The sequence below is a fragment of the Neolamprologus multifasciatus genome, chromosome 20, assembly GCF_963576455.1.
Source record: "Neolamprologus multifasciatus chromosome 20, fNeoMul1.2, whole genome shotgun sequence".
Lineage (NCBI taxonomy): Eukaryota > Metazoa > Chordata > Actinopteri > Cichliformes > Cichlidae > Neolamprologus > Neolamprologus multifasciatus.
The window spans coordinates 29111539-29139247 of NC_140458.1; the positions used below are offsets into that span (position 1 = coordinate 29111539).

The following is a 27709-nucleotide window of genomic DNA, read 5'->3' on the forward strand; positions in this document are numbered from 1 at the left end:
TCCGCATGAAGTGATGATGGTTTTTACTTTAGTGCGAACAACTCATATGAATATCAAAGCTGTTCTAACAGTCCAACACTGGTCTCTCAATCTCCCATTGGAGAGCCGTGAGCTTTCTATGATGTTATCCAAACTTACGTTCTGTGATGTTGTCATTCTTTTTGCTCAAAGAGCAGGTTCTGAGAACTCACGACTGCAGTGCACTTCCCCAAGATGTGATCGAATTTGCGCTCAAATGTGTTATTCAAGCTAGCCCCTCCAGATGTAATCCAGTTTTTCACTCAGAGGTCTTGTTCTGATTATTCACGGCAGCCGTGCGTTCTCCAAGATCTTCTCTGATCTTGGAGAGAAGATCTTATCAGATCAATATTTTGATTAGATTGATAGGCCAAAAATTAGTTATAGGCCAAGCAGCCCATTGTTTTGCTATGTTATGTCCAAAATGCCTCTCTTCCACTTTGCAATTTGACCAGCTGATCTTTTAAAAGCTGTAAGACCCGAACACTTATGTTTTATTGCTCCAGTTCAACACAAAGACATTACAAACAGTTGTTATATAGGAATATAGTTAAATGTTGTACTTTTTTTTCTTTGTGTACCAAATGATTAATCAAAACGTTGCCCAACTTCAGTCTATGCTTAGCTGTTTGCAATTCACTTTGTGTAATGTTATAATATTAAAGAAGGATAAGAGTACATTAATAATGGCTGCTTTACACGTTTTTGGAAGGCTGAGAGGAAGAATTACACAGAGAGGAGTCACGTTGGTAAAGGTCAGAGTCTTACTCATAAACCTTTTGTCATGAGTAGATTTTTCTTGTGACTATTTTCAAGCTATGATTGCTTTAACTTGGATCTATTACTCATGCAGCTCTGTTATTAATCTGACTGCAATATGTCATCAAAAGACAAAACAGAGAGAATTTATCCAACTTCCCGGCTCATACGGACATATTAACAAATGCCTTTCTGTTAAAAGTCTGCATATTGTGTGCATGCCATCAAATCTTTGTGTTTGCACAGACATTTGAATTTACATGGCTATTTGACTGCATAATACAGCGGATAATAAAATGCACCGTATTCCTGTTAAAACAATGGTTTTTCCCTGGATCTAAGCAAATTACATGTTAGTACAGCAGGTGTGTTTGACAAAATACAGGTCAGATATCAACCAAAGTGCAAATTCTGGCACACCTGTACAGCCCTCATGAAGGATTTGCACATTACAAAACAAGTGTAGCTAATAAGACTAGTGTAACATGTAACATTATATACATTTAGAAATTCGTTATTTTTTATTTTTTTATTTGCTTTTAAAGCACCCTTGAGTGTTTTGAAAGAGCTGATTAATAAAATGTATTACTATTGTTGTTGTTATTATTATTATTATTATTATTAGTGGTAGTATTGTTAGTATTATTATTATTATTGGCTTTTACATGTTCTAAAATGTCCTTCTGAGTAGGACATCACTAATTATGCCTTTACAAGCTAACCTCCTGAGACCCTGAATCCTCATCTGGTGACATTAAATTTTGGCTTTCAGCATCTTATACTTGATTCTGCTCAATAAATCGTTTTTACATTATATTTATTAAACATTGATGACTTTATTGGAGCTATGTTTTTTCATTCTATTTTTTAAGGAAAAATACTTTCTGTTTAAAGTAGATTCTTAGTTTTTGTGCTGACCCAGACACACTTTTGAGACACATTATTTCTATGTAAATTTTAACAGATATTTTCTGTTTTATGGGCAGCTGCTTTTTACTAAACACACATACACACAAAAATAATATCATAAAATGTACTTACAAAAAGTATCCAGCAGCATCGGGTTAACATTTAACTCCCAGAACCTGTAATGTTGCCTTCATTTGTTGATAAATTTACTTTGTATCTATGTACGTAATGTATGTACATCACACTGAAATTGCAATATCATCCATAAGATTAAGATTTAATCTTATGATTTAAAATCCTTGAAAACAAAGCCTTATATTGGAAAAGACTATCAGCCCGAATAAATATGTTAAAAAGTGAATCTGCACTCACTCCATGTAAGTGGTCAAAGATTTATGAAAAAATCACTGGTCTGCCTCTTCATGACTTTCATTTATGCAAATCATTTCAACGGGAGGAAAACTCTAATGACACCAACAAATTCCACATGCAAAGTACCTTCACTCAGTAAACATTTTTCAGAAGAATGGAAAATCCTCCCCTCTGCCAGCCCACACTTTTAAGAAGAGTTCCTGATCTGTTTTTGCACAACACACTGAGCTTCCACATGCAGATGTGCATAAGCTGATGCTAAAATACGAGCATGTCTGTTACTGTGCTGCTTTCCTTGGTCTGGTTAGTGCTGCAGTCAGCTGATGGGAATCTAGATCACACCACTCACAGCCAGGGGATGTATCTGCAGGGGGACTTCTCCTTCGCTGGACTCTTTCCTCTCTTCTACACTAATGGGCTGAGTGGTTTGCCTGCTCTGGTTCCATGCAGAGAGTGAGTGTTTCTGTTTTATTAGACAGAAACCTGATAGATGCATTTCACTTGTGGACCAGTTAATATTGTCAGTTTTTTCAAACTTAACACTCTTTTTTTTTCTTCTCCAGAGGCAGGCCCAACAAACATGGTTTTCATCTGTTGCAAGCTATGAGATTTGCTGTGGAAGAAATCAACAGCAAAACAGGGGTGCTTTCTCTCCTACCAGGAGTGAAACTCGGCTACCAGATGTACGATATTTGCTCAGTACCGGCCAGTATCCTGGCCACCCTGGACCTGCTCGACCAACAGTACAGGAACATTTCTACACCTGGGGCACAGAACAACACAGCCCTTAATTCCAGTGATGCTCAAACATCTGTGGCTGTGATTGGGCCGGACAGCAGCAGCAAGTCTTTCACCCCTGCTGCTTTACTGGGGACCTCTCTTGTACCACAGGTAAGTTAATACCTGGAAGTCTTTGCTCGTGTCCATGAATTATTTTACATTCCACATTCACATCTTAAAAGAAACTTATTGCTCATTGTAGATCTCTTATGAAGCATCAAGTGAGCAGCTGAGCAACAAGATATACTATCCATCTTTTTTCCGCACAATTTCCAGTGACAAGAACCAGGTAGCTGCTATGATCCAGCTCCTGGTTCGTTTCAACTGGACCTGGATCGCTCTCTTAGGCAGTGACAATGACTATGGGCTTCAGGCCATGAAGAGTCTGTCCCAACAAGCATCCAGCTACGGCATCTGCATCGCCTACCAAGGAGTCATCCCCTCAGCCACAGATGAAACAGTCCAGATCATGAGGAACATGGTAACGGACATACTGACAACCCAAGTCAATACCATTGTGGTCTTCTCCAGCAAGACGAAACTCAGTGGCTTCTTCCCATTTGTACTCGAGCGCAACATAACAGATAAAGTGTGGATTGGGACGGAGGACTGGTCAGTGGCAACTCTTATATCAGGCATAAGTGGAATCAACACAATCGGTACTGTAATCGGTGTGGCCGTCAAACCTATATCCATTCCCGGATTTGAGGAGTTTGAGAAAAAGATAGTCGAGGCTTCAATGCAACGCGCCAGCGCTAATGTTACCATGAGCAATGGAAATGACTGCCTACAGAGCACAGACCTGTACAGCCTCGCCAGAAATAATTACTCTCTGGAGGAATATGACATCGCCTCTGCCTTCAATGTGTATAAAGCTGTGTATGCTTTGGCTCATGCTCTGCACACAACACTTGGTTGTGATGCCGAAAAGTGCAACAAGAGAACCGTGCATCCATGGGAGGTGAGTTGATTTAAACTAATGTTTTGGTTTGGTTTGATTTGGGTTTATTCTTTACATAATTCTCATTTTCTGTCCTCCCCAGCTTTTTCAGCAGCTAAAGCATGTGCGATTTTCCCTGGAGAACATCTCTGTGTACTTTGATGCAAATGGAGATCCACCCACAGGATATGATATTGTTACCTGGATTTGGAGGGGCACTGACTGGTCCCTGAGAGTAGTGGGCTCCTTTACCCCAGACCCAATTACGTTGACAATTGATGCTGATCGAATTGAGTGGTGCGGAAAAGAAGGTTCAAGAGCAGTAAGAGCAACATGGTGTTTGGGTTTGTTTTATAGTTAAAATAAATAGAGATTGAAAATGTGACGTCATTCAAGGGTAAAACCGCAAAGAATTCTGGGAACTCGTGGCAAGAGGTACTAGCGCACGCAGGCTTACAATTGAAATCAGTTACACAGCGATAAAAAGAAACACAAAAAACTGTCAAGAAGCTGTTGTATTATTAACTGCAATAGCCGGTCGCATGACAGCCACGGGAAGCCGACGGGTAAAGAGATCGTTTTTTTTTTTGTTTTTTTTTTATTGGATTACGTCGTTGAAGAGAAATTATTCGAGCCATGTTTCTGAAGTAAAAAGAGGCGACAGATGGCCTGGATTGCAGCCATTCAAAGACCAAATATAACGTCCCAGAACACTCCAGCTCACAGGTTAGTCTGCTCCAAGCATTTCCACAAAGGTCAGTGTTTTGTAGTAGTTAATACGTCATTTTTCATAACATAATTGGTGATATAGGTTACAAGCAAGTCTGGCGCTGAACAGAAATTGTGGCGCTATGCTATCACTAATTGCCCAGTACGATTACAGCATACAATATTATTGTCACTGCTACATTTCTGTAATGCGAACCAGAAATTATTTCCACTACTAATTAATTACCGTTGAGCTCAAAGGTCCTATTAATAAACGGTTAACGAATGTGTATTTATGAAGACGATTTGTGAGACTGGTAAACTTATGATACGTACGATGGTCCTGTACTCATCCGTCGGTAGACTGTTCCTGGGCTTGTTGCAGTGACCTGAAGTTACTGAACTTCATGAGTGTATGCACTCACTCCAAGAACCGTATAATTATAAATATGAGCGTGGTGAAAGTTGGGCAGCATGCTAACGTATTTTGTCCACTCTGTGTGCTCGTAAGGGTATAACCCTTTCACTCCTTTGAATTTTTCCTCGTATCTTTTCTTTGCCTTTTCATCAAGTCTGTCTTTGTACGGACCGGAATTGTTCTCCTTCGTTTTGTACATAACTTTTTTGGGGGGCAAAGAAAAAGCAAGAAGGTATTGGAACCGGAGAATGAACGTTTTGCGGTGCTGCAAATGCTTGCATTTGATGCGGTACTTGGATTGTTTTGCCACGAGTTACCGGCATGCAATGCGCGAAAGTCACGTGGTCTGTCAATCTCTATAAATAAATATTACAAAAAACCCCACAGAAAATTAACCCTAACCCTAAAAATGATCATTTTAATTTCTCATTTAAAAAGGTTAAACAAATATGCTTTTGGTGTTGTGGTTTATGTGCATCTGTTGTATAACATTTATTTCTTCTGTTATTCTCTGCTCTCCTTTCCAACCAAGAGCTAGATCTATTAGAGATTACCTGTTTAAATAAAAGCTAATCTATAATATGTCTTTTTCTTTGACTGTGTATAGGTGCCACTGTCCATCTGTTCACCACCCTGCCCAACAGGCCACAAGAAGTTGCTGACCGGGCAGCATAAGTGCTGCTTCGACTGCCAGGCCTGTCCTGCTGCCACATTCCTCAATAAAAGTGGTAAACAAAGAAAAAGGAAAAAGGAGCAGTAAAGCACCTGGATAAATAGAAAACAGAGACGCGGGCGGTGGAAAAGGGTTTCCTTGATCACATATTATCTCTATGTAGCAAAATGAGACTGAAAAGTGAATCTGAGATTTTATGATCTCATAACAAAGATTATATAAAATCTAGCTTTTTATTATAAAAGCCAGTAATAAATATGTGTCGTTTATCGGCATCGTCAGAGGTGCTGATTGTATGTAATGCAAATACAAATCCCCCAAAATCATAAAGATATCCAAGCAATAAAAGTTAAGATGTTGTGCTCCAGAAGTCAATATAGAGTTCAGCACGGGATACTGTCCATGTGGTAACTTATTTAAGATTTCTTCCAGTGAACAAAGTGATCCACATTGCAACAGAGCGCCATTATCTGTTGTTGTGTGTAAAATTGTCCAACAGGTGGTGCTGAATGCACATTCTGACGCTGGAGCCAAACGACCCGAAAAAACAAAACAAGGGCCACAATGTTGAATAATAACAAATCACATATTATATGATTTCCAGCAAATGCTGTGTGTTTGACTTTAAGGTTCAGACTTGGGCTGGTGAATCTGAGCTCAACCGACAGTGGACACAACTGCTGTCCAGCTTTTATATCCCAGGTTTTCTTCAAGCTGTGCTTTTTCTCTTCCTTAGATCCTGTAATTTGCCAGCCGTGTCTGCCAGAGCAGTGGGCACCCCCGAGCAGTGAGCAGTGCCTGAACAGGACTGTCCTGCTGCTGGAATGGGACGCCCCTCTCTCCATTGCCCTGCTCTTCTTTTTCGCCACCTGCCTTCTCATGATCTTTGGCACCGCAATAATCCTCCTGCTCAACCTGAACACACCCGTGGCCAAGTCTGCCGGGGGCCGCACCTGCCTCCTGATGCTGGCAGCCCTGACTGCAGCCACCATAAGCTCTTTGTGCCACTTTGGCCAGCCATCGCCTCTGGCCTGCATCTTCAAGCAGTCTCTATTCATGGACAGCTTCACTGTGTGCCTGGCCTGCATCACTATGCGTGCCCTTCAGGTTGTCTGCATTTTTAAATTTGCATCCAAGCTGCCGCCAGCCTATGACAAGTGGGCAAAAAAACACGGGCCAGAGTTCACAATTTTCCTAGTGTCTGCCATCATGCTGATCATTTCCGTGCTCCGTGTGGCCCTCGACACCCCCAGGCCTTCCATGGATCTTGAATTCTATGAAGATCGCATCGTGCTCGAGTGCAGCAACACCCTCTCGGTCGGCTCTGGTGTTGAACTTGCTTATGTGTCCATGATCAGCGTTCTCTGCTTCACTTTCAGTTACATGGGCAAAGACCTGCCAGCCAATTACAACGAGGCCAAGTGCGTGACCTTCAGCCTCATGGTGTACATGATCTCCTGGATCAGCTTCTTCACCCTCTACCTCATCAGCAGAGATTCGTTCACCATGGCCGCACAAGTGTTTGCCACACTCTTCAGTGTCCTAGCCTTCCTCGGAGGATACTTTGTACCCAAAATTTATATTATTGTGCTGAGACCGCAAATGAACACAACTGCACATTTCCAGAATTGTATTCAAATGTATACCATGAAAAAATGAGTAGTGTGGTGATTTCATTACATTAACAGCACTTATATTCAAATATATTCAGCGCAAAAATAATAGCTTTAAATGCATTTTATTTAAAGAATGTTTATCTTGTGAGTGTATTTGTGTGTTATTAGATTGTGCATTCTTTTGCTTAGATGTCCTATAATTTAATTTCAGTGTAATTTAATTGTCAAGTTCAAGTTTCAAGTGAGTCAATAGCAAAAAGCAGCTGGTCACAGAATAAAAGTTTGTTACAGCAAGTTGCAGAATGATACAACAACTCATTGCATGTCAAAGAAATCCCTAACTGCTTTGTCTCTCTCTCTCTCTCTCTCTCTCTCACACACACACACACACACACACACACACACACACACACACACACACACACTGCTGCTGTTAGCTGTTGTTTGAGAGGATAGATGAAAAGGCCTTTTGTGGCTGGGAGGTCAGCGCTATTGACCAGTAGATGTGTGAGTAGAGTCGGAGGTTGGCTTTCCCACAGTCTCTCTGTCCACTCACAGGCTAATACCCTCGGTCAACAATCGAAGTGTGCCATGGGTGAACAAGCAGGAGTTTTATTGTCTGTACACAAAGAAGAGGCGCGAGAATAAAAATTCAGGAATTTCATTTCAACATCGCCCAACATACGAACTATCTGTTTGAATCCATGCAAAGGCACGTTTACACCTCTACCTGCAAACTGCTGTGGCCAACGTTTCACTGTGCTCTTGGCCGTGTTTGTCTTTCGTTACACTAAAATCAACAAACCATTAAAGTCACCCAAATACCAGCAGAGTCAAGGTTTCATTTGGGATGTGGCTATCCACACATTAATGATATTTTGCCATGAAGTCAAAGGGACAAAAATGTGCACAAAAAAACTATGTAAATCATTGTGGTGTGAAAACTAAGAATTTGCCTTTTCCACACTAGCAATTAAATCTATAATAACATGTTTTCTTTCAGCATATTTTCCCCTGACACCACCAGTGCAACGATGCATCCTGTTTAATTATTCCCTGGGTGCATATCAGGAGCTTCTGCCCACGTTCCCCAGAGTAAATGCAGGCTGAGATAAGCAGCAGCTCCTGATAAGAGATGAACGGCACTCAATTCTCAGTCTGGAATGGTTTTATCTCCACTGAGCCAGCCTCTGATTGCTTCACTTCTCAGTTATTGATACATCTTCATCTGACACAAACCCCAATGCGGCCTAATTAACGTGCCTTTGTCATGCTAATGACACGCTATAAAGTGAAGAGCAGCTCCAGAGCGTCAGAGCTGATAGTGTCATCCAAAATGAATCTGATCGCTTCACCTACACACCAACGTCTCCATGCATCACCAACCACGCCTCCTTTCACCACATCACAACCTGTGAGGGGAGATAACAAAGTAAGCACCTCTGAGATTTAAACAGAGAGATGTGAATGAAATGCTTGAACAACAAAACCACCAAGACTAAAAATCATCCACAGTTAACATAAAATGTTCACATAAGAACATGAGTGTCCTTTTTTTTATTTTAGGGAAGAAATTATTTGATAAAATACTAAGAGGTAGCAGCAAACAGTGGCTTTGATTTTTTATTTCCAAGCATTACACTGTGCTGTTAGGAATACTGAGTGTTGGAAGCATGAGTTTACAGTAAAACACAAGCTAGGAAAATGCTATTGCGATCTATACTTGATTATAAGTAAGTATATGTGTACACGTGTGAGTAATTGTGAATACAATATGTAGGCCATAAATCTGGGCACTGTGGAGAATGTGCGATTGTTTTACTTAGTAGCATGGGGGACTGCTTTAGTTTCTAACATGTCAAGGTCAGCTGATTGTTTATTGTGCCTTTGCATTGCAAATAAAATACATCTTGTCGTGTGTAACTGACAAGATGCTGGCTGCAAATGCCAGCAACTAGATGCAATTTGCTGTTCACGTTGGTTAGCATAAATCAAAGAAATCCCAACACATTTCCTGATTATGAAATCTACAAACCAAATGAGGAAAATGTGTGTACAGCAATGTTGTCAAAACCCTTTTTAAGTTTGCTGTTTAGATATGTACAGACCCAAACATCCTTATATCTGTTGCCTTGTAGATCAAACCATTAATGACCATCCCTACATTCATTGTTGAAAAGAGGCAAAAATAAAGTGGTATTTTTTAATATATATATATAGTACCAATGTGGACTTTTTTCATGAAATATATATAAATGTAAAAGAAGTCAGCAAGCATGTTTAATGATTGTTTCTTTTTATTTTTAATTGTCGTACAAATGTTAGGAATGAGTTTTAAGAACCTTTACACAATAGCAGAACAGCAATATAAACATCTCAGTACAACATGTTAAAAATGTAAACCCATCTACACGCAAAACACACGCTTTGTAATCATACTGACACATCGAGTTTGGCATAGATACATGAAAACAGATGAGAAATATTCTCCACAGCAGCTGTCCATAAACACAGTATGGCAGACACATATACAGTAACATCGAGTAGTCCAAAGATAAAACTCCACTGGAGTAAACAACAAAACTATCAATACTCAAAATCAAAATCAACCTCCAGCTTTAAACGCAAAGGGAAAGTACGTATTAAGAGTCACAGCGGGATCTTCAGCTATGTGAGAGCCGTTGCTTTTACTTGTCCATCAATGTGATGAGACGCTAAGGAAACCCATCAGGAATGAGCAGGCTGGAAAAATATATTTCCTACATAGTGAGGGAGAGTTCAGCACCCCTCATGTCTCAGTCTCTGCCTCTACCAAGGCCTCCACACGGGGCCTCTGCTCCCGCTGTCCTGCACTGTGGTGGGCCTGAGTGTGAAGCAGACTGGGGAGGAGCTGCTGGCTGTCTGGGCTTGAAGGAGTTTCTGGTCCTGCTGCTGCTGGAGTCCCTGCAGAGGGGCGAGAGAAGCCTCTGAGCCAGCTGAAAGGAAGTGAACAGGGTCCCTCCAGCACTGAGAGTAGGCCTGGTTGTAGTCGCTCTGACAGAGGCCTGTCTGCAGCTGCTGCCTCAGGAAGCTCACTGTCATCTCCAAGATGTCAGCCTTCTCTAGCTTGGAGTTGGGCTCTTGCTTGTGAAACTCCTTCTCCAGAATGACTTTCAGCTGCTCGATGCAGCTGTTGATGCGATCCCTGCGCATTTTCTCCACAATGGGTTTCCTCATCTGAGAAGGAGAAGGCAGACAAGTAAGTTCACATTTCAAGTCAGCAATGCACAAGCCAATCTAAAAATCTCCTGTGGTACTCACTTTAATGTTATCCTTCTCAGAGATCCTGATGTGGTGAACAGAGGAGTAGTTTGTTGAGTAAGGAGCCATGTCTCTGCAGAGGTGAAGTGAGCAGCTTCTTCTGGGCAAGCAGTGTTAGCTCTGATGTCTCTGGAGGAGCCGCTCCTCATTTTATACTGGGAGATTAGCATAACAAAGTCATGTGGCTGAGGCAGGGCTGGGGTTCCCACACTCTGACCAGTGGGACTCCCAACAACAACAATGGAGGAGATGTCAATAACTCAGAGAGCATTTATCTCTGCTGGGCATGTTTCCCAAGATAAGCAACAGGTAATTAAGAGTTAATCAGAGGTGCTATCTCCGAATTTATATCAGCTGGATTGATCAGATTTTCTTTTCTGTTTTTTAATTCTGATCAGAGGGAGTAAAATACACAAAAGAGAGAATCTCTCCAGGGGGAGGGGGTGACTGCAGTTAAGGACCAAATGCGTTACTGCAATAAAACAATATAAATGCCCCTTCAAAGAACACTTGAGCACTTTACTGCTCAGACAGCAAAGTGTGGAGAGGACAGAAAATGTTGTTTTTGGAATCATAAAGGCCTCGGGTATGACTCCAGGCAGTCCCATCAAAGTTAGGCTGAAGGAAGTTTAAAATGAGGGAGTAAAACGAGGTGAGAGGACAAGGACAATCCAAGAAGTCTTAGATGAAACTTATTCGTCTACCACCTGTTGCTTTTCCAACTCCGCCCCACTCAAGCCTTGACATTAAGGTTTCCCACGGGGATCGCGAGTGAGGGAAAGCTTCAGCAGTGTATCTCGCGCATATTCAAAGCTACAGACGACCCAGGTGTGAAAGGAGGTGAGTGGCGTAAGTTGTCTGGCCCGAGCCGGGCCGACCAACGCGTGCGCTTCAAAATGCCCAACAAGCGATTTTTTTGCGCTTGTGTTGACGCACAGCGTGAGGCGTTTACTCAGCCTCTTGTTCCTCTTATTAAAGACAAACAGGGGCGGGAGCGCATATTAGCCATGTTTATATTTGCCTTCATATAGAAAGACAAACAAAGAAAGACCCAAAAGTGCCACCCTGCTGGAGAGAGTCACCGAGTCATGAATTTATTACGAAACTAATAAATTTAGCATATTTTGCAGATATCTTTATTACTGGTCATGACTTCTTCTGAAAAATTGTTGGCAACCTTTAGTCAAAAGTCCTTGCCTCGCTTTCCCCGAGGGTCTGCAGACTCTGCTGTAAATGAACTATGTCAAATTAGTGTCAAGTTAATGGCATTATGAGCAGGGCTGGCAGTGTGCCTCTGAGGGTCTCCATCATTGGCTGGACCCAGATGTGAAGCTGGCCTTGTGGGCGCAGTGTGAGTAGTCCCATCTCCCCAGTTTCCCACCAGCCCCCAACATCAGGCTAAATGGGCTACAAAAGCCATGCCGCTCCTCCACGCTCCGAGGAATGTTAATTGATCTTTTGTTGCAGCTCAAACAGAAACTCTGTGTCCTGGTCCATCTGGGAAAAATCAAGTCAACTGGCTTCACTGCCTGTCTGTATGGAGGTTTTGGTCCGTGCTTTCAGTTACCCATGTATAGTGCTGAGAGAAGAACTAAAGGTTTCATCACAAAGGAAGAACTGCAGAGATGCAGTACTGTTAAAAGTCTTGGGCCGCCCCTTGATTTCTTTAGACTTTGCTTCCGAGGAGCCAGACCTTTTCTTTGTAATATTTCAAAGTGTCAATAGTTCTCCAGGCTCTCTGAAGGTTTTGGGACGTGCATCTTTGTAACCAATTTTGTTTTTGTTTCTTGTTTGTTTGTTAAGCTAAACTATGAGTCATTCAATAATAAAAAGGCCCCTAATTCAAGTGATGAACCAGACACCACAACACTGGCACAACACATAGGCACACAGGCACTTTGTTACTAGGAGCCTGTTGCAAAAACATATAATATAATTTAAACCTACTTCTTTATTGAAATGTATGAAAATTGCTAAAAAAATAACACAGCTTCAGAGTCATAAAATAGTATATTTACACGAACAAGGTGATTCCCAAAGAGGTTTTAGTAGCGAACTTGGCATATCTCTTCCCAGTTTGAAGTGTGTCTCTACAGTGTCTTTACATCTATTTACATCAGATGTACAGTATCTGAAAGTCATGTCTTTAAGAAATAGGAAAAATTAAAGAAAAGCTTTAACTCCAGATCTGATGGATGTATCTGTCCCTTCAGTTGATTCATCTACTATTCATAAGCCTCATCAGAAGTGGTCTGAGTGGAAGGTTTGTCATAAAGAGGGGAAACAGAGAGGTATGAAAAATTACACCAGAACTGGACTGAAAGTCAGACACAACAGGTCTGGTAGAGTGATGAATTCAAAGTCGACATTTATAGTTTGAGTCATGATCAATGTGTACAGAGGAGGTAAGGAGAGAGGTAAAGCTGGGTGTGCACACGGCCATCTGTGCAGTCAGACGGTGGTGTTTGAGAGCTTGTCAAAATTGATAAAATTATGAACACAGAAAACTTCAGGCTGTGTTGTCACACCAAATATTGGAACTCACTAGGTTATACGATTGTCTGTTTTTGTCTTATACACTATATTTCCATTTCTTCCCATTTTCATAGAAAAATCTAAAATAAATAAATGAGGGGAGTCTCAAGACTTTTGTACAGCAGTGAGTCCAGTCAGTGGCAGCATCCCCATCACAAGTCATGTAAAAGCAGCATCTGAACAGTAGAAAATGCTCAAAAAGTGCTACAGGTATTGAACAATAATTCACAATAAATCTGATATGAGAGAGATAAAAGCAGGTAAAAAGGTAAATCTCTGATCTGTGGAGATGAGATAATTAAAATTCACTGTAATGGAGCCCTGTTTTTTATTTTTATTTTCTTTCTCCTCTTACATCTGTGTGGCCCATATCAGCAGTACTACTTAAAACTGTTGTCATTACTGGAAAAAATCAAAAAAATCCAGTAACTTTCAATGAGCCCAGCGCTTCTTAAATCTCTTTTTTTCTCTTTGTCATCATGTCAGTGCGAAGTTCTCCTCCTTTGGAAGTTGGTGTGCACTACATGGCTGCTGGGGGTCTTTGTCTACAAGTGTGTGGGAAGACGAGTCCCCCTCCCACCAGCCGCCTGAGAGCGCTGAATTCATGCCATAAAGTCTCGGCCATTGCTCAGACCTGCGGCGGCACAGAGCTGCTTCCCGTCAGCCATCTCTCTGTGAGTGTGGTATCTCCCGTTTCCCACACTCTGCGCCTATTCACTGGTCCCAAGATGGGAACAATAGAAGTGTGTCTTGTTACACATCACATTAGCTACGGTGTTTGATCTCCTGTTGAAGGGGTGGGGGGGGGGGGGGGGGGGGGGGGGCAGCTTCAGCCAGACCATCTGGCCTGGCAAACTAGACCCTGAGAAAGTCCCACATTCTCCACAACTTCAGCGCACACAAATAATTGTGAAAGACTTTTGTGGCACTTGAGAGATAACTCAAGCACTGCACAACATACCAAGACAATCACAACAGAGAAAAGCGGCATATGTGGCCTGCTGTGGCGTCTGCATACTGATTTTTGATTTTTTTTAAAGCACCTGTTGATGATTACCAGGTCGGATAAGATGACATGTTAATGATACCTGTGGTAAATCCCAAATCAAAATTGAGCTAAACAAGACACTCTCCTGAATCAGTAAATTAACATTAACGATTCAAACTCTTTAGTTGCATTCTGTTCAAATTACTGTCACTTAAACTGACTTGAAAATATAGTCATTTTGTAAGAATTATAATTTAATTTAAGCACTTGTAGAGTGCCACCATTCAGCTCCACCAGACCTGTGCAAACAGATGTGTTATACACCTGGCACTATGGCAAGAAAAAAAGACAGACTTGTACATTTTAATTGGCATCGCTCTTTAAATGGTGAAAACTTGCGTTTAGTTGGATTTTCTGTTATATCTCCATTTTATTTTCCCCATTTCCTAAGTCTTTACAATGTTTAGAAGGTTTGTAGTGATGTAAGTGACTAATTACTGGAGCCATAGATGCATAAATGGTGATCAAACCACCAAATATTTAGCACTAACCTAATGAATCTTTACAAGAACCAGGGCTCAATTCTTACACTGAACTAAAGCTGCTGTCAGTTCTAGTATGACTGGATTTAGGTTTTTAGTCCCCCACTCCACCAGCTCCCCCTCTCTGTCTCCCACTCTGGTGTACAGAAATGAATCAATCAGTAATAAGTCAAGACATATTTAGCACCGTAGTTTTCTTTAAAAGAAAGCACATTGCGATTACTTATATTTGCAGAACTTCATCAGAAGTTTCTCATTTATTTATTTTTTCAATATCAAACTCCTCAAGGAAGCAATAAAGATTCTTTTTACAAAGATTGATATCAGCGCAAAAAAGGCCTTTATAAAAGGCATTGTTATGAAGATTTTAAAAATCCATTATGAACATTACAAGTGGACAGGTAACGGTTACAGTATCAGTATCCTTCATACACAGGCCAAATGATGGTTACAAATAGAACAAAGTATAATCGTTATAAGATTTACAGTACAGACGGATCCATGGGATCTCTCTATGGCTTGTTTTTGATTCATCAACAGCAAACTGATGAAACACGTCAATCAGTGACACTCAGCATCAGGGACAAACAGTAAACACATCGATCAGTGTCTCGGACACTTAAATAGTTTCAAACCAATGTGGTTAATATAATTCAATGATGTTTTCAAAACAAACAAAAAGTCAGGAGCAGTTTTCCCACAGGAACAATTAACGCATTCACAGAATGAGCACTCCAAATAATAAAGCGTGTATCATATATAATACACTAAATCATTTCAGTCCTTCCAAAGGAGTACCGGCACATCGTGCTGATTTCACCACAAAATAAAACACTTGACAGTATTGAATCTTCTGCTAAAGCAGAAGAAAGCAGACTTCTCTATAAGTCCTTAACTCTCTGTCCATGACGTTCACAGACGTAGTTCTCTCTCGGTTCACAGGTGATCCCGTGATCTCCTGATGTTACCAGGGCCTCCACAGAGCACAGCTGACCTGGCTTACGCCCTTGCTGGAGCTGACCTGATGGAGTGGGGAGCCAGGAGGAGAAGGGAGGTTGCAGGGACTGTGACTGGTCCCGCTGGACGCCTGCAGGCCGTGAAAGTGGCTGAGTAGCAGCCTGTGGGCTTGAGTCTGGACCTGGCAGTGGGACAGGAAGCTGACAGCCTCCTGCACGCAGTGGGAGTAACCGTCGCTAGCCACCATCGGGCTAGAGGTCAAGCCGGCCTGCTTCTGCTGCTGGTGCCAGTTTCTCAGATATGACACAGCCATCTCCAGGATGTCAGCCTTCTCCTGCTTGGAGTCAGGCTGCTGCCTGAGGAACTCGGGCCCCAGCAGGGATTTCAGCTGCTCGATGCTGGTGTTGATGCGGTCTCTGCGTAGTTTCTCTACCATTGGCTTTCTCAGCTGAAGAAAAGAAGGAGGGAAAAAAAAGGTATTTTAGTCAAATTGAACATTGCTTTTAATTGAATTATTTGTACCAACACAAATCCAGTTATGAGACTTTTCTGAAAAAAGTATTTACCTTGTGAGCAGGGGTCAGGTGTTCCTTGTTTGCTTGTCCAAAAACAGAGGGAGCCATTGCTGTGGAGTCAGGGTCTCTACTCGGGTTGAAGAGCTGGTTGGATCTGAGCTGTGTTCTCCTCTCCTCTGCCACTGCCCTGTATTTATACACCCAAATCTCCATATGAATGTGTGAGTCTTAGGCTTGATGGAGTTTCTCACAGTCCCCGGGCCAATGGGAGTGCTGGGAAGGGCTTTGAGGAACGCAGGGCTGCCACATGCTCAATGAAGTGTTTATAGCCGTGGGGACAATGAGTGTGTCTCTGGGGAGCAGGTGGAGGAATAGACTGCAAGAGAAAGCCCGGGGTGGAGTGGGCAGAGGGAGGGGGGCTGAGTGGGGGTAGATGGGAGACTGACTCGGTGCTTGTGCTGATATGGGAAAGTGGTGACCCCAGAGGGAAGCATGCCGCTGTCTCATGTCATCTTCGCCGCCACGTAATTGAAGACAAAGTGCCTCTGCCACCAGGCACACGTGGGTGTTACAGAGGGCCAAGCATTAGAGAAAGACCAACATGCAGCCACTTCCACCAGTGTGAAATGGCAGACTTTCAGAGCTGTGCAACAGGTTGAGGTGCCTCAAAGATTCAAAGAGAAAGAAAGCAACAGATTTGCAACTCAAAAATATTCAGCTGAAAAAGAAAAGAGAATATTTAGACTATGAATATTTAACCCTTTTTTCAGATAATCTGATTAAACTGTTATATGTTTATAAGGTGTTTCCTCATTCAAGGTTTAGTACAATCCTTAAGAGACAGCTATATAATCTGACCAAATCACTCTCACAATATCCAGCCCTGATGAAGCTGAAGTATTAGTGATTAATCGCAGCTAATTTTCATTACGTTCACCAATCTCAAGCATTTTCATAGAGATTTGTGTGACATCTAAAGACTGTAGAGCTGATGCAAGGTGTACTCTGTCAGTTACAAAAAAGTACTGCCATTCAAAATTTGTCTGTTATAATGACTCATTAGCGACACCTTTGATGTTCAGTTTGTCAGCTTTAATCTGATGAACGTGATTAGAGCTGTGTGTGAATTGTAAAGTGCTTCAGCTTTAAGCTTTCACGCTCCCAGCACATGCTGACACATCAGGCAACCCCCACAAACTCATGCAGACAGCCACACTCTCATTCACTTTCCCTACCCCACACACACACTCACACACCCACACAGCTGGCTGACCTGCATGCCGCTGGCCACGTCTCAGTCACACGCTCCCTTCCTGCCTGTGTGGAACGTGGGAGCCGCTGTGGTCCCAGGCTTCCCACACTTCAGTGTTTAATGACTCTGAGGCCGCCTGCACAAAGGAAGTGTGCCCCATCGCACAAAGATTGAGTGACCAACCCCCCCTTCGAGCCCCACTAACAACACATGCACGCACACACCCAGGAAAACAGGGCTGTCAACAGGGCTTCCAGGCACACCATCTGGATGGATTGTATGCCATTGTCGGCCGATCAAGCGCGGGAGATGTTTACCGTGAGAATTGGAGAGGCTGAAATAGAGACAGAAAGTTAAATAAGAAGAATAGGGAGTGTGTGTGTGGAGGGTGGGAAACTTTCTGGATAGGATGATGAACTTGTTTTAAGAATCTGTGAATAAAAAGGTGCAAAACTCTTACACTGTTTGACACGAAAAGTTTAAGAAGTTGAGAAAAAAGTGAAAACCAATTCACTTTCTCAGGTTGTTGCAACAGAAAAGGGATTATTCTATATTAAAGACTAATATAACAGGTATTAACAACACTTAGATGCAGATCCAGTCTGTGATGATGCTTTTTGTTGCCCTCACATAGATCACATTTCCAAAAATGTATCTAAATATTTAGGTTGCCTATCTGGAAACTCTGCCCACCAATGGACGTCTTTCTCCTCCAGGAGGCACGTCCTCAGACAGATGTTGTCCTCCACGTTCCCACCACATATCATCCCAGTGGATACAATAACAAGGATATCTCCCTCAACAAGGGGCAAGCAATGGGCCCCTCCCACCTGTTTGTTTGGATTGGGGCCATTGTACCCCAATGAATTCAACTAATTCATTCACATCCTATTGTCATAATGCTGCTTTGTGATTGGCCAACCACTGTGAGAACCAACATCACATTAAATCAGTGGGAAAGTTGGCATAAGTATATAAATGAGGGAGGTCTCTGTGGGTAAACTCATAACCCTGATCGTTTTCTTGTAACCCACACGGGCCTGGACTCACGGGACGCCATCCGACTGCATATTCGCCATGAGGGATCAACACACAACGTAAGCTCGAAAACAAGAAACTTCATGGTAGAAGTAGATCATCCCAGGCTTGATCCTAATTTTGAATAGGCGTCACAGCAATGTTTCTTCCACTATCTATGAATTTGACTCAAAAGTGATTGAAAGTTTTGTTTTTTTCCTTTTTTTTAATTTTATTTTTTATGTTGAATGAATGTTACCAAAACCATTTCTACATGTGCTGTCATTATTTAAGCATGCTGGTAGTTTTCTCCTGGAAACAACCCAATTCTCTGCATCTACCATTAATCTGATGTTTCTCCATCTCCTTCCACAGCCTGTGTAAGATGATGATTTTGGAAAGGAAGTGCACAGACAGAGCAGTGAGGCTCCGCTCCACGTTAGAGAGCCATCTAAGCACTGGAATGAGCAGCTCTGACGTGTGGGACAAGACTGTCTCCTTTTTCACAGTGAAGAAGGCCTTCATTTTCCATAATGGCTACACCAAATCCTCCAGAGAGGCCATGAGGCTGTTCCCCTCACCTTCTGAGGATGTGTCGCCTTTGTGTTGCCAGTAAGAAGTGCACCGAAAGAGGGTTGAAATACGAAAAGGAAAACAAAATCTAGGCATTTTTATAAACTTTTTTCTCCAAATGTCTTCTTAAGCACAAATGGTGGAAAAGATGGGAGTTCTCATTAACTGCGACTACCTGCACCGCGATCCTATTGGTCATTGTACAGGCCCTAGAAATGCGCATGTTATGCCTTAAATCTAAGTACTTCTTAGAACTTTAAGATCATGTTATTAGTTTTATTAAACTGAAAGTCATATTCCTTTGTATAAAGGGTAAAAGTTTTTATGCCAATGCATACTTTTTGTAAATGTTTAAGATATTGTCAGTCATGTATAAAATTTGTTGCTGAAAGCCATAAGTGAAAAGTGCAATGTGCTTTCCTGTGCAATTTTAAGTAAAATGACATGTTTTCCCATCATGTGCTGCTAGTTTTGTTTTCTAACAAAATGGATATAAAAAAAAAAAAAAAAAAATTATATATATATATATATATATATATATATATATATTTTTTTTTTTTTGTTTGGTCCGGCACTTTCAAAATGTAAATGATTAAATTATGATTCTGTGTTGAGCCCAGAAAGGTTCGACTTCCATATCTTTCACTTTAGGGTCATATTCAATGTCACCCTCTAGTGTGCATTAATGCAACAACACTTCACATGTGATCCACAATTATTCAACCATGAATTCTCAGAGCTCTGCTTTAAAGCTGCAAACTTTTATAAAAGTGTTCTTAAATACATTTCTGGAGTTTTAACCCTCTGTGCATGAAAAGAGGAAGTAATCAGACTGGGGACTTACCATCTTACACCACTACGCACATGCCTGCATTTTTAATGAAAAGTATACTGCGTGATGTAAAGTGCTGCACAAAAGGTCTCTAGCCACCCTTCATTTCTTTACATTTTGCTTGAAAAACTTGGAAGTAGGTGCAGCAGTTAGTTGAAATGTGCAAATATATAAAGGGGAAAAACAGATTGTAACAGTCTTCCTATTCTTCGTCTAAACTATTAGGGAGCATTCTTGTGATATACTTTAAGAAGTCTTCAGGAACAGCTCTCCAGGCTTCTCGAAGCCTCCAGGATCCAGACCTTCGGAGAGCCTGGGGAACTATTCCTCAAGACCATCTAAAGAAGTTCTATGAAAATGTTGCCTTTGAAGCAAAATGTAAAGAAATGAATTTTAATGAAACTGTCAAAGACTAAATCAATCCAACAGATATGAGATCCAATTTAAACTACACTTTCCACATTATTTAGAGTTCATTTGTATTCTGTGCATGCTTACAGACAGCAGCGTTATGAGCACTGTCATACGATTAAAGGAAACAAAGGTGCAGGTTTTAATATTTTTTTCCCCCAAATCTAGAAACCAGCCGGAACAGAAGAGTTTACCCTGAATCAGATTTGGAATTATTACGGCTTTATTAATCATAGGCTAAATTCAAAAAGCAGACATTCAGCAACAGTTAAACATCGTATAGCAGCGGGAATAGGTGAATTGACGAGAAACTGGGTGAACTCCACACCATGCATTCAACTCTTGAGTACAAGGGTGCTGTAATAATTGTAAGTTGAAAGTTTGCTCAACTGTTGAGGGTAAAAGTGAGACTTTGCTTTCCATAAATCTGTTCTGGAAACTGACGTGTGTTTCCAGAAATTTTGAGGAAAACCAAAACCTAAATTAAAGAGTGCAGAGAGGCTCAAGAGGGGAAAAAAAGTCAAAATAATTAGTCAAAAGAGAAAAAGTGTAAAGGATATAATGTAGGTCTATGTTTATTATTCATTTAGACAAGTCTGGTGTTTCACTGCAACAGATGGAAATGTTTTCATCAATCCAAAGTTTACTTCATCACCAAGGCATAGCTTTGTGGAAGAAAATAAAACACTTCATTGTTCTTCCCCCCTCTTTGCTTCCAAGGTCGATACAAGAAAAAAATAAAACCAAACTGCTTTTTTGTTTCCCTGTCCGTCACTCAAATTCCAGTTAGACCCTACATAAAGATCAAACAGCAAAAGCCCAGAAGAAAAGGACAGGTTAGCTTGCAACCATGTGACAGTGAAACCTTCTGCCATTTTAAAAAACCCTTACCAAAAAAAACTTAAAGCAAAACAAAAATGGAAAGAAAAAAACAAAACAAAGGAAAATGAGTTAAAATCAAATGCCGCTCTTCATAGGTGGTGGGTCAAATACCCAAAACATTTTAGTTATTGTACCCCAAAGAGAGGGGGAGGAGTTTAAAGCCAAAAGATAGGATCACAACAAAACAGAATTCGTAAGCTGTTCCCATCAACAAAAAAACTATTATTTCTTCTTTTCACATGAATCATTAAATTCAGCTGGCCTTTTTTTGATAATCTATGGCATCATAAAGAGACAGATGCCTTGATGGTGACAGATGTGAATGGTTGTGGCTGGGTGGTCGGCAGAGCCCTGCTTCTTTTTTTCCCTCAAGCTTCCTGAAACAAGTTGTGATCTCAACTCTAGTCTGAAAGAGTTTGAATCAAAGTGTAAATTCTGTTTTGTGTGTCCTCCCCAACCTTTGACAGCACGGTGTTTCTGTGTTAAACTTTACAGAGATGGATCTTTTCTCTTTTTCTTTGTTTTTTTTAAACTACACAGTTTCTGCTTAAAGATCATTTGAAGATGTCATATGGGAGTGGGAGTTAAGTAGGAAGCGTGGTGTATACACTGTGTGAATATCAGTGTGTAAAAAGTAAATTTTTGTTCAGCTGGTAGGTGTCCAGATGATAATTGCAGGGGCGTTTTGTGTTTGAGGGGTTGTGGTTTGAGGTTGGCCATTAGGGCAAAGAGTTCAACAAATCCTGCAGGAAGAGGTCCGGGTCTGGAATTTCAGAGAGGAGACCTGAAAAACAAAGTTTAATAGTAACATTCGACCAACACAACAGTTTATTATTCACACCAGAAAAGAAGTGTCGTTTATGTTTATACTTCTGCACTGAATAATGCAAATCCTCTTATTCACTGACGGCATTTATTTGGGATGGATTTCACTCAAATTTCACTACCAAAATGTTCTTTTTCGTGGGCTTTCTCTATCTGAGATGATTTATCTTGTCTAAAAAGAAGTAGTAACAGAATAGTATCAGCCAGAAACATAGGTGTGTGTGCATACTGACCTACAACATCAAAGAACTCGGACAGGGATTCAGCGGGCATGAGTTCATCCTGGAAAGCCCTGAGCACACGCTCTGAGGCCTCATAGATGGGCATGTCATTGTGACGGACATATTCTGCCAGTGAGAAGGACCAGCCGCCCTCTGTGTTGCTGGTTGGTACCTTCTGTAAAACAAAATCAAGAGCAGAAGAGGGAATTACAGTATATTATCTAATTATCTAATGTCAGTGTTCCCATTAGATTGAAAATGTCCCTAAACCCCCCCCCCCCCCCCCCCCCCCCCCCCCCCCCCCCCCCCCCCCCCCCCCCCCCCCCCCCCCCCCCAAACAAACAAACAAACAACATTCTGAATTCTGTTTTTACGGGTAATGATTCCTATTTTTACAAAGCATCCCCAAAATCGAAAGAGCATAATACCATCGTTTTACAGTATCGACAGGCAAAATACTTTACCCTGAACATGTCGTAGACCAGGTCCACCAGGCCCCAAAAAAGAAGAGGTGAGCGATACACTGCATATTCCTTTGGTGTTTTATCTGTGAGCCTGAGAATAGATAAGAGAAGATGTGGATGAAGACCTTTTGAGATAAATAATGGACACAACATTCAATGTTTGTTCCTTTTTCTTTTTAAATTTATAAACTCTGACCTGCTTTACTGGTCAACACTCACATGTCTTAGATGTATTCAAAATAAAATTACACTAGTGTAAAAGTTTCCTGTTGGAATTATTGGCAAACAAATTAATAATTTGGCACTGAACGTGCTCCCTGCTTGAAGGATTTAATTAATATCACAGACAAAAGGTGCCCTGCATTGAGTGTAAAACAAATGGAGACAGGAAAGGAAAGGTCTCATACTTGTTTGCACAGGCTGCCGAGACTTTACGGGCATGCGCAATGCCCAGAAGTCTCCGCAGGAAGTACAGACGAGAACTTCTCCACCGTTCGGGTGGCATGATGTGCATGGCCAGGATGGTGTAATAGTGGGGCCCTTCAACTTCATATGAGCTTTCAACCCATTTCTCACATGGTTGCTCCTGGAAACTCTGCAGGTTCTTCTCCTCTCGGGACGTAGCCCTTGTACTACAGTGACAGAATTTGCAAAGTGAAATAAGGTGAGATGGGAATGAGAACTATGAGCTGTAAAATCAAACTTTGGATTTGTGTTTTATTTTAAGCCTCATCAGTCCCACACATGTATCAACTCAGCATTGATATTGAGTAAATGTCTGCAAGTGTTTTCTGTGCACATCAAAAATGTACATACGTGTTGAGGACATAGAGAACAGTGTGGATGATATAGGGGATGAGGTGGATGTTGCTCTCTCGACCTCCACCTCCTGTGTCCACGCTGAATGACTGCTCAGTAGCAAAGCGGAGGAACAGCAGTTTGGTATCGTGGATGTTGAGTTGGTATGTGGGCTCTCGCTGGCCTGTGCACTCCTGAAGATATGTGTTGTGCCTGTGCAGTAAAAGAGTTTGGTTGAAGAAATTGTGCCACATGAAGAAAATGTTCTCTCTAATTTATGCTGATTGTTTCTTTTAACCTTGCTAGGCATGTGGCAAAAGCTGATTCTGGCACATGTGGCCCCCACACAGGAAGCAGACCATTGCACTTGGTGTTAGCATTCTGGAGAGCAGCACTGTCCCATTCCTCTCGCCCACGAGCCAGCCTAAAATAAGTGAAAATAACAGGCATATATTACAAAAAAATGAAAAGTGGGGCTACAGAAAGAATGTAAGGGGTACTCTAAACATCACCACAGAGTAAATGCTGGTGTTTGTAGCTACCTGACTGCTGCCAGATGGCAGTCATAGTGGACTATGTTAAAGTGCGACACAGTGCTGTAACCCTGCTGCTTGCGAGGCTTGTTTTCAAATTCCTCCAAGGCCACACGCTTTGTGAAAGTGTAAATACCCAGGACTTTGGTTGGCTAGTGAAAGAGAAACCAGAATGAAAATGAGAACTGAAAACAACACAACAAATTTCAGCATGCCAAGAAAACCAGCAAATCAGACTGATAAGAGTGTCATTTTAATTATCTACAATTTGGCTACTGATACTTTAAATAGGATTCCAAAACCAGACGTCTTCAGTGTTAAATAATGTCAAACTTCCCTCAATCCTGTATGTGCTTTTATACCTGGAACTTGTAACCTTCTCTACAGATACAGCAGGTCAAGCCTGGTTCCTCTATCAGCTCTTCCATTTGCTTCAAGAGTGAAGTCTTTGTCACCACCTGCCCCTTTTCATTGGTCTGAAAGGCAAACACATAAAGCTTACAATAAAATCCACATTTCAATTCAAGTCTGTGGTAATAATTAAAAAAAATAAAAAATACCGTCATGCCAAGAGTTCCCAGAGCCTTCTGCCTCATAGCCATAGCCATACGCTTTTTCTCAGCTCTGGTTTCTCTGCGGGCTGCTTCAATCTTCAAGTTGACGTCACTGTGTTCCCTCAGAGCCTCTAGAAGGTTCTCTGCTAGAGTTCCTATGCCTTCATCACTGGATACCTGCTCCAGCTTGTGCAAGTTTGTTATTGAATCTGTGCCTATGAGCACCTAGACAAAAGAAGATGACACGCAGTTATATTAGGGAGACAGGTTCATGTGTTTACAAAAAGAACTGTCTGAGTTGACTCCAGTTTAGTCTAACATTCAAAGCATCCTGTACCTGTGTGGGGGGATGCTGGGTAGCCAAACCACGGAGAAGTCTGAGAATAAAGGGTAGAGCAGGTCTAGAGAGGAATTTCTTCCAGACATCCGCATCCAGACTGATGAGAGATTTCAGAAAAACAAAAAAGAGGTTTAAAAATAAAAAATCTTGCATTTGTACTTGTATACAAAATATTTACCTACAAGAGACCTACTTTTTGGCATTTGGGATATGCTTCTTCATGTAGTCCAGTGCACTCTGTGTGATTCCTATTTGCAGAATAAGATCTTTCAGTTGATGGCCGTTGCTGTTATTTTTGATTCCAGCAGCAATTTTACAGAAGCAGTCCAAAAACACTTTGTCATCAGCACTATGCTCCTCGTCGTACCTTAAAGAAACACAACACAAACACAAAAACAAGAGTCAATTTCACTAAATTAATTATAAAAAAGTGCCCATAGGAGCATGGTTCTCCTACAAAGATTAGCCTGATTTATCCATTAAAACATAAAATAATAGCCCCTTTAAAGTCTTCATGTGCTTATTAGTAAGTAAAAGCTGAGTGCTCACTTGTCAAAGTTGCAACACGGTTTAAAGCGTTCCACCAGAATCCTCATCTTCTCTAGTTCGCCAAAAGACAGGTATGGAATAATGCGCAGAAGACCCTGGAGCACGCTGGGGTTGGAGCGCACAAACAGGGTGTTGATCTGGTCTAACAACATGACAAGCTGATCCTTGTCTCCTGTAAGGAGAAGGTTACCCTGCAAAGGACAAGACAGTTTCTAATTAAAAAAACAAAACAAAACACAAAACTGCAATTAAAAGGTCTTTTTCAGGGTATGATTTTATGATTGTAGCAGAAGATAAAATTAGCTTCAGATTGTTACCTTGTCCTCTGAAATCTCAGCATTGGCCTCATCCAGAATGATCTCCATGATGCTCAGGACTTGCTCTGCTATGGAGGCTCCACCACTATCCTTACTCTCTTGTTCTGCCACTAAGGCCTGAAGGAAAAATAACATTAAAAAATGTTTCCCTCTCTCTCTCTATCCATCTCCCCATCGATATCTATATATCTATATATTAGGGGTGCAACAATACTCGTATCGATATTGAACCGTTCGATACAGTGCTTTCGGTTCGGTACGCATATGTATCGAACAATACAAAATATTTTATTTATTTTATCAACTTTTCTTCTGACGATGCTGTCTGTGTTGAGCGCTCAATGGATCTGCGTTCGACTACTCCGCCTAGGCTGCACTGTCGAGCGCAGATCCACTGAGTGCAGCGCAAGCTAGCAAGACAGAAGTTAAGCTCGTTGCAACATGGCAACTGCCTCAACGCTACCCGAAATTGAACCTCCCCCACCCTCATTCAGATCTGGCGTTTGGAACTATTTTGGTTTTCATGTGAAGTATGACCCTGAAGGTAAGCGCGTCATGGACAAAAGTAAAACAGTATGTTGGATGTGCCACACAATGCTCAATTGGTGGGAACTAGTGCGTTAGCACAGTTAGCTTGTTAACGTGTTGACGCCGTCCAGCCCCACACACGGGGGCTTAACGGAGATTTGCCGCGTTATGGCGTTAATGTCATTTTAACGAGATTAACGCTGACAGCACTAGTGGGAACACAACAAATACGACTGCACATTTAAGCCGACATCATCCTAGTGCAAAGACAAGTGGAAGCAGACAAAAACAACAAGCATGCATGCTACAAACTTTACCCAAGTCATTTAGACAGCCGTTAGCACATGATTCTCCTTATGGGGACCTGATATGTTTAATATGCTGCTGAGAATATAGCCCAGAAGAAGCGTATAGTGTAGCTTTTATTTTGGAAAGAGTCATTTCTCTGTAATAAACTCTCTTTTCCAAAGATGAGTGATTTCTCAATCAGATAGATTTCTTTTTTATTATTTTGTTGTTTCGGCAACATTAAATTTAAAAACTGTACTTTTGAGTTAAAATATATATTTATCATTTTAATAAATGACAAATTAAAAAGGCATGAACATTTTTTGTATCGAAAAAATATCAAACCGTGACACCAAAGTATTGAACCGAACCGAACCGTGAATTTTGTGTATCGTTGCACCCCTTCTCTCTCTCTACATATATACATATATACACATATATATATATATAAAAATACAATCTAGAAACTGAATCACAACAATCAGCATAAGACTCACCAAGTTTAGAGTTCCCAGCATGACATTGAGTGTGTTCATCTCTGGTTTGACAAGCTGTTGCCTATTGATCTTCACTTTCACACAGTAACTGAACAACTTCAGCAAAACCTGGGGGAGAAAAAAAAAGTTTTAATTCTAATTTAGGGCACTATATGAATTTAATTCTAAATGATAATGACATATATATTGTCTAGATAACCAGCATTTGTTTTTTGTAATTCAAAGAGGAGTTCAAAATTACAAAAAAATTACAGTTTGCATTGATGATTGGAGAATAAAGAATGGTATTATTTCAAAACGCTTTCTGACACAAAAATACTGTCTTACGGTGAGCAGATGTCTTCCTTGTTTAAAGTCTTTGATTCCAGACAGCCGGTTGAGCATACACTCGAGTCCTCCACACTGTGCCATCACTCCTGCCATCTTGTACACTTCTTCATCATCCTCCTCCTCATCTGTAACGAGGTCAATTAAAACATTTGCATCTCATTCTGTGCATACAGGTACATATGATGGCCAAGAATACATACAGCAATAATTATATTAAGGGCAAAACCTGGTAGAAGTCACATAAACGAGAACAAGCTTGACCCCAATTATGAAGATACACCAAGTTAAAAGCAAATCAAACCTGTAGTTGAATCCAGTGACTCTATGAACTCCTCAGTAGCATCTCCAAGTAGTCCTCTCATACGATAGATGATTCTCATTGGCTCACCCTTATTTTATTTTATTTTATTTTTTTTTTTTTGGGGGGGGGGGGGGGGGGGGACAAGGTCAGTGGGCTCTCAGTACCAT

At 41.2% G+C, this 27709-nt stretch overlaps 4 protein-coding genes across 15 annotated transcripts in view; 1 reads left to right on the forward strand and 3 right to left on the reverse strand.

The window, feature by feature from the left end:
* Positions 1–1350: 1350 nt before the first annotated feature.
* tas1r1 (taste receptor, type 1, member 1) lies at positions 1351–9158 on the forward strand. The gene is made up of 6 exons (XM_085147198.1): positions 1351–2511; positions 2622–2949; positions 3041–3799; positions 3882–4100; positions 5512–5632; positions 6314–9158. Exons 1-6 carry the CDS (start codon positions 2330–2332, stop codon positions 7234–7236), a joined length of 2532 nt encoding a protein of 843 aa, XP_085003324.1. The 5' UTR covers positions 1351–2329; the 3' UTR covers positions 7237–9158.
* A 314-nt stretch (positions 9159–9472) lies between these two features.
* Positions 9473–10860, reverse strand: her12 (hairy-related 12). Its single transcript, XM_085145269.1, has 2 exons — positions 10494–10860; positions 9473–10409 (listed from the first exon to the last, which is right to left on the reverse strand). The coding sequence occupies exons 1-2, from the start codon at positions 10560–10562 to the stop codon at positions 10002–10004; spliced, it is 477 nt and encodes a 158-aa protein (XP_085001395.1). The 5' UTR covers positions 10563–10860; the 3' UTR covers positions 9473–10001.
* Positions 10861–14400: 3540 nt separating this feature from the next.
* On the reverse strand, positions 14401–16350 carry LOC146495189 (transcription factor HES-5-like). The gene is made up of 2 exons (XM_085145386.1): positions 16082–16350; positions 14401–15963 (listed from the first exon to the last, which is right to left on the reverse strand). The coding sequence occupies exons 1-2, from the start codon at positions 16241–16243 to the stop codon at positions 15523–15525; spliced, it is 603 nt and encodes a 200-aa protein (XP_085001512.1). The 5' UTR covers positions 16244–16350; the 3' UTR covers positions 14401–15522.
* Positions 16351–20320: 3970 nt separating this feature from the next.
* ubr4 (ubiquitin protein ligase E3 component n-recognin 4) overlaps positions 20321–27709 on the reverse strand; it is a 52340-nt gene continuing 44951 nt past the window's right edge. For all 12 annotated transcript variants that reach the window (XM_085145399.1, XM_085145397.1, XM_085145393.1 and 9 more), the window contains 16 exons: positions 27543–27630; positions 27239–27366; positions 26912–27019; positions 25599–25715; positions 25282–25472; positions 24926–25099; positions 24730–24829; positions 24399–24617; positions 24201–24314; positions 23848–23990; positions 23604–23729; positions 23324–23518; positions 22915–23139; positions 22508–22598; positions 22056–22218; positions 20321–21781 (listed from right to left, as the gene is read on the reverse strand). In XM_085145399.1, coding sequence (XP_085001525.1) covers positions 21717–21781; positions 22056–22218; positions 22508–22598; positions 22915–23139; positions 23324–23518; positions 23604–23729; positions 23848–23990; positions 24201–24314; positions 24399–24617; positions 24730–24829; positions 24926–25099; positions 25282–25472; positions 25599–25715; positions 26912–27019; positions 27239–27366; positions 27543–27630 — 2247 coding nt within the window. In that variant the 3' untranslated portion in view covers positions 20321–21716. The remainder of the gene's footprint in view (positions 21782–22055; positions 22219–22507; positions 22599–22914; positions 23140–23323; positions 23519–23603; positions 23730–23847; positions 23991–24200; positions 24315–24398; positions 24618–24729; positions 24830–24925; positions 25100–25281; positions 25473–25598; positions 25716–26911; positions 27020–27238; positions 27367–27542; positions 27631–27709) is intronic.